General features: G+C 53.3%; 6 protein-coding genes across 10 annotated transcripts; 3 read left to right on the plus strand and 3 right to left on the minus strand.

Annotated features, from left to right (window-relative positions):
• Positions 1-118: 118 nt before the first annotated feature.
• Positions 119-1,966, plus strand: PPTG_09279. Of its 2 annotated transcripts, XM_008904171.1 has the most exons (2): positions 119-357; positions 468-1,966. In XM_008904171.1, exons 1-2 carry the CDS (start codon positions 164-166, stop codon positions 1,594-1,596), a joined length of 1,323 nt encoding a protein of 440 aa, XP_008902419.1. In that variant the 5' UTR covers positions 119-163; the 3' UTR covers positions 1,597-1,966. The 2 variants fall into 2 exon arrangements, with proteins under 2 accessions (XP_008902419.1, XP_008902420.1); XM_008904172.1 differs by having other exon boundaries at positions 119-1,966.
• PPTG_09280 (hypothetical protein) lies at positions 1,749-3,533 on the minus strand. 4 transcript variants are annotated; one of them, XM_008904173.1, is made up of 8 exons: positions 3,341-3,533; positions 3,182-3,268; positions 3,007-3,101; positions 2,729-2,944; positions 2,551-2,659; positions 2,350-2,448; positions 2,206-2,274; positions 1,749-2,138 (listed from the first exon to the last, which is right to left on the minus strand). In XM_008904173.1, the coding sequence occupies exons 1-8, from the start codon at positions 3,497-3,499 to the stop codon at positions 2,019-2,021; spliced, it is 954 nt and encodes a 317-aa protein (XP_008902421.1). In that variant the 5' UTR covers positions 3,500-3,533; the 3' UTR covers positions 1,749-2,018. The 4 variants fall into 4 exon arrangements, with proteins under 4 accessions (XP_008902421.1, XP_008902424.1, XP_008902423.1 ...); XM_008904176.1 differs by having other exon boundaries at positions 1,749-2,274; XM_008904175.1 differs by having other exon boundaries at positions 2,206-2,448.
• Positions 3,534-3,613: 80 nt separating this feature from the next.
• PPTG_09281 (hypothetical protein) lies at positions 3,614-4,804 on the plus strand. The gene has a single exon (XM_008904177.1). It carries the CDS (start codon positions 3,764-3,766, stop codon positions 4,724-4,726), a length of 963 nt encoding a protein of 320 aa, XP_008902425.1. The 5' UTR covers positions 3,614-3,763; the 3' UTR covers positions 4,727-4,804.
• A 56-nt stretch (positions 4,805-4,860) lies between these two features.
• PPTG_09282 (hypothetical protein) lies at positions 4,861-6,148 on the plus strand. The gene has a single exon (XM_008904178.1). The coding sequence runs from the start codon at positions 4,901-4,903 to the stop codon at positions 5,903-5,905; it is 1,005 nt and encodes a 334-aa protein (XP_008902426.1). The 5' UTR covers positions 4,861-4,900; the 3' UTR covers positions 5,906-6,148.
• Positions 6,149-6,201: 53 nt separating this feature from the next.
• PPTG_09283 (hypothetical protein) lies at positions 6,202-7,407 on the minus strand (the record flags this gene model as incomplete). Its single annotated transcript, XM_008904179.1, has 1 exon — positions 6,202-7,407. One exon carries the CDS (start codon positions 7,405-7,407, stop codon positions 6,202-6,204), a length of 1,206 nt encoding a protein of 401 aa, XP_008902427.1.
• Positions 7,408-7,469: 62 nt separating this feature from the next.
• On the minus strand, positions 7,470-8,751 carry PPTG_09284 (hypothetical protein; the record flags this gene model as incomplete). The annotated part of the gene is made up of 2 exons (XM_008904180.1): positions 7,470-7,736; positions 7,804-8,751. 2 exons carry the CDS (start codon positions 8,749-8,751, stop codon positions 7,470-7,472), a joined length of 1,215 nt encoding a protein of 404 aa, XP_008902428.1.

The raw sequence follows: 8,751 nt of genomic DNA on the forward strand, positions 1-8,751 counted from the left end.
TCAGATTATAGAACCGATAGAGGCTCAGCAACACTCCTAATCAAGTATCTTCATCCGGATAGCATGGTGGAGATTGAGAGTGTCAGTTTTGAGTAAAGGTTTACACTGAGCCTATCGCGCCAGAGACGAGGCGGTCGCCCCGCTCAATCGTCTTGCATTCACTATGCCTTACTCAACCCAAGCCACAATTGATACGTGGACCACCATCGTCTTTTATTGCAGAGTTTTTCTCGTCAAGAAGGCAGCAACAGGAACAGAGAGGAGGCCTTCATCGCCAGGCGCCTCCCTCCACCCACACCGCGCAGTTCCGCCCCCGACCGGTGGAGTCCATTCAGCTAACCAGCGCTCCAATCACACGTGGGTCACCTTGCCAACCTTCTCCTCTATTTTGGCCTCGAAGCGCACCTTCCCATCTCTTACATGTGTTCCTTGGCTTCGTGTGTTGATTGTGCCGTCCGTATAAATAGTGAAGACAGACGCCCCCCACTCGACTCAGACACACCACAGATCCCGATTCGTGCGACGATGGCCAAGTCTCAACAAGCTGCGCGCACGTCCGCCAAGATCCTGCGCACGAGCGTGAACGCCATGCGCACTGTCAGCAGCCACGCAGCGTCCAAGGCTTCGGGCCTCGCTGCACACCCGGCGCTGCGCCCCGTACTCATGAGTGTTCTCATGTTGTCGCTCTTGACTCTCGCCGTCATGAGCCTGGGCCACTTTCAGCTCTGGATGACCGGCGCCGGTCTCTTCATGGTGGCCATGAGCATCGCTAGTGCCGTACAGGAGTTTAAGTTGCCCAAGACCGCACAGTCATACCAGGACTTTCTTGACCAGGAAATTGACAAGTGCAGCCCCGACATGGTCACGCTGCCCCATCTGTCTCCTGTCAAGAGCAGCGCTGACAAGAAGCAGCAGAAACAGGTTCCCAAGGACGAGGTATCCTCCATGGCGCTGAACATCGCCTCGCCGGCTATTGTCAACCTGCCAGCCCCTATGACCCCTATCCAGCAGGAGAAGCCTAGCCGACGAGAGAGTGAGGACAGCATTGGAGCTCTAGAGTCCGCTATGAACACGACGGTTGTGGAGACCTCTGCTCGTCGGAACAGCACTGAAGTTGGTAGTAAGCTCGACGTGCTCCACTGCGGCACGGTCATTGACATTCAGGGATCACAGGGATTCATTATCCCGCACGACCTGTGCGTGGACGCCACGGCAGCATCCAAGACTGCACGCAGTGACGCTGTGGCTAGACTCCACCCATCAGAGCAGCACAAGATGCCGCTAGTTATTCCGTTTAACCTCAGTGAGGAGGCTCGTCAGGAGATTGCAGTAGGCAAGACCGTGGAGTTCGCGTACGCAGCGGATTCTCCAGCGACGAAGCGCGCTCTAAATGTAACACCAGTACCCACCGACGACGGCATTATGAAGAGCCGTTCAGCACTACAGTCCTGCAAGCAGGCACGCGAGGTGTCGTTCGCCCGAGCCATGGAAGAGTTGACGGTGATCTCACCACGCAACGTGCCAGTGAAGCACCACGTGGACCTGATTAAGTACGCTGAGAAGCTTGATGACCACGATGCTTCCTTCGACCTGTAAGACGAAAGGAGAAGCAACATAGGGATGGCTGACGAGTTCAAACTTGTTTGCATGTGAATACCAACAATTGAAGACCAGCTAAGAGCTGGATTGATACAATACTTTGAGCCTACTGTTTGCACCCGAGCTTATATTCGCTACCACAGCAAACAGCAGAGCTTTTTCTGCTTCATGCTCCTCTACATTTCACATCGCAAGCATACTCGTTCTAGCAAGATAAATACGGACGAATTGCGAGCTCCACCGAGGAGCATGTTGAAGCCTTTTCTTCCGCGCGAAAAAAGTAGTGTAGGCGCTAACGCTAACCCGTTTCAACTCCCTCTTCTTTTCATCTTAACCCACTAACACGATGATACCTAGTACTACTTGTAATTCTATGGTGTACGCCTAGCAGCCATGTAACTTTGCAAGACGTCTCCATCTTACTGAGGGTCTCTGGTTGTGCCATCAGCCATGATCGACTGAAGTGCTTGGCTAGCGGCCGTCATGAGCGGCGTGTCACCGTCAAGATCTTCGATATCCACCAACGCGCCGTGCTTAACCTGAGTCGAAATGTACTGGTGTTAGTCCGTTGCAGAGGTAACAGTGTCTTGTCGAGCAAAGTCATACCAGCAGTTGGGCCATTTCCTCGTGCTCACAACTGGCCGCGTAGTGCAACGGAGTCATTCCTTCAGCGTCCTGTTGTCCATATTAGCAAAGCGCTCGCTTAAAACTACAAGAACACCATGTTTACCTAGGTATAGATTAGCTTACCTGAACGTTTGGAGACGCCTTACGTCGAAGTAATTCCTCCACAATTGTCATCTGGTCCCGGTCGACGGCCCAGTGCATCATCGTTCGCCCTTCTGGATCCTACGGATGATTCACAGTATTAGGTCACATTAGTCACAGCGTGTGATAACGACAAGGTCATGGCTACCCGGCTCAATAATACTAGAATGGAACCCTGTTTACCTGAGCGTTAATGTCTTCATCCTGGTCCAGCGCAGCCACAAGCTTGTCCAGAGCTCCTGTGCTTGCGTAGTGGAAAACATCGTCTTTCACCTTCCACTCTTCGGTTGACCTAAACAATTCCCACAAAAGAATGAATACATGCATGCTAGTACACCACCACGCAATCAACAACACGTACATGTCCACTTTGGGCATGCTAACTGCTCCAGCCATCGAAATCGATCCATCCAATGACATGGACTCACTCATAGCCTTTGGTGACGAGGACGAGGACGACGATCGCCATCTCTTAGGACCGCGGACATCAAACTCCTCGAACAGATCTTGCACCCACTCCAGGTACTGTTGCTTGGCCAGATCCTGGTTCATATCACCCAGCGCCTTCCAGCTCTCCCTACTCAGAGAAACACATCCAAGTTAGCGATATTCCACCAACCAGCTTCCCGCAGCACGCACCACTTGGCCGATCCCACCATATCCACCGCGGACGGCTTCTCCACGCTGCATTTGCCAAAGTGTGCTTGCTTGTAGAACGCATAAAGCGTCAGTTTCTGACGTATGAAATACACACAGACAATTATGTCAGTAGTCGAGCCACCACGTATCTCCTGGACCCTGTCACAGCCGTCACCTGTTCATTCGTGAGCTTGTTATTGCCCCGTGCGGCAACGAAATCAACGGCCACTTGAAATTTAGCGTCCAACTCGCACATGCCATGCTGCAAGCACGTCAATACAAATGCTAGTCAGCGGAATGCAGAGCTTGTCACAAGGTCGGAACAAAAGGATACCTTGGTCATGTACTCCTCGAGTGAGCTGCTGCCGGCCGAGCTCTCGTGGTTCACCTTCTTGTAGAAGAAGATGCGGTGCAGCAACAGCGGCACCACTGCGGCCCCTGCGGCTGCGCAGGCCACGCCCAACCACGTCATATCCGTGAGCTCTTCCGCCATTCTTGCGCTTCAGTTATTCTGCTTCGAAAAAAATGGTCAGTTGATACGTAACGTTCATTCGTCAAAATTTGCTTCTTTTGGCCAATAGAAATGTCGTATTCACTTCAACGTCTTCAACATCGGCGTTGGCTGGCATCGAGTTTTTCTTCTGCCGAGTCGCAGATGTAGTGGCTTCCATGCCATCCTCTTAGCTATAGCTTCTTGTCATTTGAGAATTACCTCTACAGCGAAGAAGAAGAGAGCAAGCGAGCGAGAAACACAACAATGGAGTCCAAGAAGATTGACATCGTGGCTGGAGGGATGTTGCAAGAACTTTTCCGTCGCGAGTTGCCGAACGACCGCAACATGTTGTCGGCGAGTGCTTTGGTGTCGCCTGCTCAGTACCGCCTGGTGGTGCAAGCCCACGAAGCCTTCCTCAATGCTGGGGCGACAATGATCGTGACTAGCAACTACTACGTGACCCCGGGTGTGGGCTTCACACCCGACGAGATCCGCGAGTACTCGCAGACTGCGGGTGAACTGGCCGTTGGCGCTTTGGCGAGAACTAACAAGCAGGACCATGCCAAGATCTGCGGGTCACTGCCTCCGCTTATGTACAGCCTTCGGTCGGACCGCACGATCCAGCGTCAAAAGGGACTGGACACGTATTTGCTGATCGGGGAGGCTCTGCTCCCGTCAGTTGATATGTTTCTAGCTGAGACCATGTCGTCTCTGGCTGAAGCCAAAATGGCCTTTGAAGGCGTGCAACCACTGCAGAAGCCCGTGATGGTGTCGTTCGCACTCAACAGCACTGGCCAACTCCGCAGCGGCGAAGACGTGGTTGAGAGCGTGAAGAGTTTAATCGAGTTCTGCACGCGTAGTACGGAGCTATCACCAGGAGAGGTGGAAGGTAGATCCAACCTCCTGTGCGGCATCCTGTTCAATTGCTCGCAACCAGAAGATATTGCCAAGGCGCTGAAGCAGCTGAAGGAGGATCTAGCTGTCATGGGGGCGCTGCAGGAGTTCAATATCCGCATCGGTGGTTATGGTGACCGTATCTCGCCAATGTCCAAGGCTGGTATGATGGAGGAGTCGCTCGTGCCTGGTGCACTGCAGTCCGTCATGGACATGGAGGTCTACAGCAAATTTGCCACACGCTGGATCGAGGAAGGCGCCACCATTGTGGGTGGCTGCTGCGGCATTTCACCTGAGTACCTACAGCGCATCTCGGAAGTGCTGACGATGTAGGACAACGCGTACGTCTAGCACCAACCTGCCAGCTTTATAAAAAAAAACAATCTAGGTCTATTTCACATTTGACATGCTTTTTTCTAGCTCACTTTTTCTTTATCGAAAGTTTTCTTTTAGAATTTGCTTTATCTTGAAATGGTTATCAAAAATTTCGGATAGATTGTTTAATGCATGTGGCGACGGATGACTACGACGATAAGGAAGACTTCACGAGTGACGTTGCTGGACGGAGGCACGGGTGAAGAATTACTCGCTCGCGGGTTGCCTGTCGACCGCCACATTTGGTCTGTCACGGCACTAGTGCACGAGCAACACCATAAGCTGTTGCGGGAAGTTCACACGACATTCCTGGACGCAAACGCGGACTGTATCACGTGCAACAACTACGGTGTAACGCCTGGTGTGGGCTTCAGTGATGACAAGATCGCACGATACACTGCCGTGGCAGGTCAAGTGGCTCGAGATGCCTGCGATCAGTGGACAGAAACCCACACGACGAGACCGAAGCCGAAGGTCTGCGGATCTCTGCCTCCGTTACTAGAGAGCTACAGAGCCGACAAAGTGCCCAACCAGGAGGAAGGAGTAAGACTGTATGCGATGATTGCACAGACACTAGCGCCCTTTGTGGACTGCTACTTGGCTGAGACGTTGTCATCAATTCAAGAGGCAAAGATGGCGTTGCTAGGGGTGCAACAGACTCAGAGTGGAGAGAGTGAAAAAGCGGTGGGAGTGATGGTATCATTTACACTTAACAGCTACGGGCGTGTTCGGAGTGGGGATAAAGTTTGTGAGGTAGCAGAGGAGCTACTACGCTTTACTGCTGGCATGTCTGGAACGGAACTGCAGGCTATTCTCTTCAATTGCTCACAACCCGAGGCCACCTGTAAGGCTCTAAGTGAGCTACACGAGGATGAAGGCATACGAGCAAGTCTGCGTAGTCGTGGGGTGCGTTTGGGCGCATATGCTAATCGCCTTACGGTCATTCCGGATGATTGGACTCTCGCGGAATCTAGTGAACCACAGGCCATGCGCACAGATCTGGCTGTAGAGAAATACAGAGATTTCGTCTCGCAGTGGGTGGAGCTGGGTGCTGAAATTGTAGGAGGCTGCTGTGGAATTGGGCCCGAGTACATCGCAAGCATTCACGAGATGCTGCAACAACAAGGTCGACGCTAACGCAATATTCACACCAACGCGCACTCCCATTCTGTGTGTCTTCCTTCTATACAGTGCTCAATCGATGAGGTTGCTGGCAAATTGTACCTGCATTATTACTTTTCAACGGACATTTGACGTCAACCAACAGTACGCACTGATCAAGTAACCATGCAATGAATGACACAATATCGTATTATGCACTACTGCATACTACTTCTGAAGTATACAGCATTCTTAATCACGTGCAGCTTGCTTATTGACCTCTGGTTCTTTGTCTTTCGGGTCGCTTTCCTTTGTCATCGCTGACGCAATAATTAGCTACTCCCTACCGCAACAGATTCAAGATGAGCAGCGATATCATCAAAGTGAAAGCGGTGAGCCATTTCCAACGGCGTTTCGTCGTCGTATAGCGCTGCGCGTGCCTCCAAATCCGCTCCAGCGCGCACGAGCTCCTCCACAAGATCCAATCGATGCTTCTCCACAGCCTTGTGCAGTGGAGTCATCGTCGTGCGAGCACATATAGCACTCACTTGTTCCGCACTTGCACTGTCAAGCGCCTTCTTCAAATGCTGCACACATTCTCCTTGCGCCATGTTGTCGCTCTCGTCAATTACCTGATGCACATTCACCACTTCCGTCGTGTTGCCATTCCTATTCTGCTCGTCAATTTCCAGTATCGCCAGCTCACGCGCAAAGAAGTTCCGGTATCTCTCCAGTAGCAACTGTTCCTCAAATGTATATGCTCGCTCAGGCGTCACATCCAAGTCTTCCACTCGAATTGACTGTACCGCCAACGCGTAGGTGACATCATGGCCAACAAAATGTGCGAACTGTCCACCGTCCGGGTGGAACAAACTCGAGTCTGTCACATCATAGTGTCGTCCTTGAAACATGATCGTCCGTAGATGTTTCACATCCTTCGCACTGCGAATCACCACCTTGCTCACCGTCTTCGCGCCGAATCCCAGTGGGCATTTGCCACCGGAGCTCCCGCTGGAATCCGGCAGTAGCTTCGTCCTCAATGCATCCCACTTCTGACCGCCGTAGCAGTCGCTAAGCTGTGCCACCACCTCGTAGCGTGAGTGGAAGCGCACGAACCACTCCCGAATCAGATCATACCGGCGCCTTACAGGTTCCTCGTCGCCCTGTAGTGCGTCCAACGGCCATTCGCGGTCCAAGTAGCTGGCCACTGCCTCTGCGTCGTCCTCAGCGTCCGGCGTGAGCCCCATTTGCAGCAACAGGAACGTGACATCATGGCCTATCCAGTGGCTATATATTCCAGCTCGGCTGGCGTCGAAGAAGGGATCTCCAGCCACGTCGAACGCCGTCCCGCACAACGCCACCCAACGGTCAGACGCATGCAGCTCTGAGAGACGCACACGCGGTGCAGCCGCCAGTCTCAGCGCTGCAAGACTCTTGAGACGACGACGGCCCACCAACTTGCTGCAGTAGTAGCCGCATACAGCGAGCGTGGCGCCCAACGCCAGCGACAGCAGCAAACGCTCCGAAATGCTCGTCATTGTAGACGGTGATAAGAAAATGCTGCTTGCTTCAAGTTCATACTAAGTGCGATTCATAACAATTATGCGCGCGCCGCCAGCATCGCGTCGATCTGCTGCTGCATGCGCGCCATCTGCGACTGGGAAGTCTCGAGCTGGCCCTGCATCTCCTGCACGGCGCGCACTAAGTGCGGGATAATGCCGACGTAGTTGAGCGACTTCCAGCCGTCGCCGTCCTCCTGCACCAGGTCCGGCAGAATCCGCTCCACTTCGTCGGCTAAAAAACCGGGGTATTCGCCTGCGGGGAAGTTGCGGGCCGGGATCTCGTCTCGCCGCCATTTATACGTTACCTGACACCAGCACAGAAGAAATATTAGAATGCAGGGAGATTCGAGCGGTAAAGGAGCTACAACGCACCGGACGAAGCTGCCGGATAATCTCCTGCGACGACTCCACGTCACGAATCGCAGTCTTCAAACGCCGGTCAGAGCTCGAGTTTACTGTACCATAAATGGTTCCTGCGCAGCGGAGATCGCGGCCGACCCCGACGCCACCAGTTACAACTAAGGCACCACTGTTTGCCGCCCCTGATTGAGTATTACTCGATATGAGTACATCACCCGCGGATACTGTGATACCAGTGTCCACGACAGTCACGCCACCCTTAATGCTGAGTCCACCGGAATATATCGTCGTCGCCCCACCTGCCGTCACGGTGAACTGAGGTGTGCCGCCTACCTTCGCGCTGATGAGAGAAAAACCACTAGTTGCAGTCGAATCCATAGAGAGCAGCGCTTTGTCAAATACGTTATTTGAGTTGGTGAGCGTCAGTGTGCTGGTCGTCGTTCCGGTGTCAGTAATACTTGCACCCCCAGTAGTCACAGTAAGCCCGGTGTTCGTGATGGTGACTCCACCTGCAACACTTAGTCCGCCAGCGGCTATGGTGGTCAGTCCTGATGCCTCCACCGAGAATTTTGGCGATCCACCAGCGACACTTGCACTTATCAACGAAAACCCGGTCGTCAAAGTACTAGTGTCCAAGCTGAGCAGCGCGCCAGAGAATATTCCGGTTGTTGCCGTGTTCTTGACCGTGAGCGTGTCGGCAGTAGTGCCGGTGTCATAAACCCTCGCTCCACCTGTGGTAACGGTGACGCCGGTATCGACTGCAGTGATGCCGCCTGTTATGCTGGCTCCGCCAGCGGAAACCATCAGTCCCGTGTTCGACACGGTGACCCCGCCCCCAACGGTTAGACCACCAGCAGCAATGGTAGTTGCACCGGTGGCGTCCACCTTGAAGACGGACGTGGGCGTTGACCCGACTTTCGCGTCAATGAAGAAGAAGCCGGCAGTATCGGTCGTGGCCAT

The sequence above is a fragment of the Phytophthora parasitica genome (genome assembly GCF_000247585.1).
Source record: "Phytophthora parasitica INRA-310 unplaced genomic scaffold supercont2.17, whole genome shotgun sequence".
Lineage (NCBI taxonomy): Eukaryota > Oomycota > Peronosporomycetes > Peronosporales > Peronosporaceae > Phytophthora > Phytophthora nicotianae.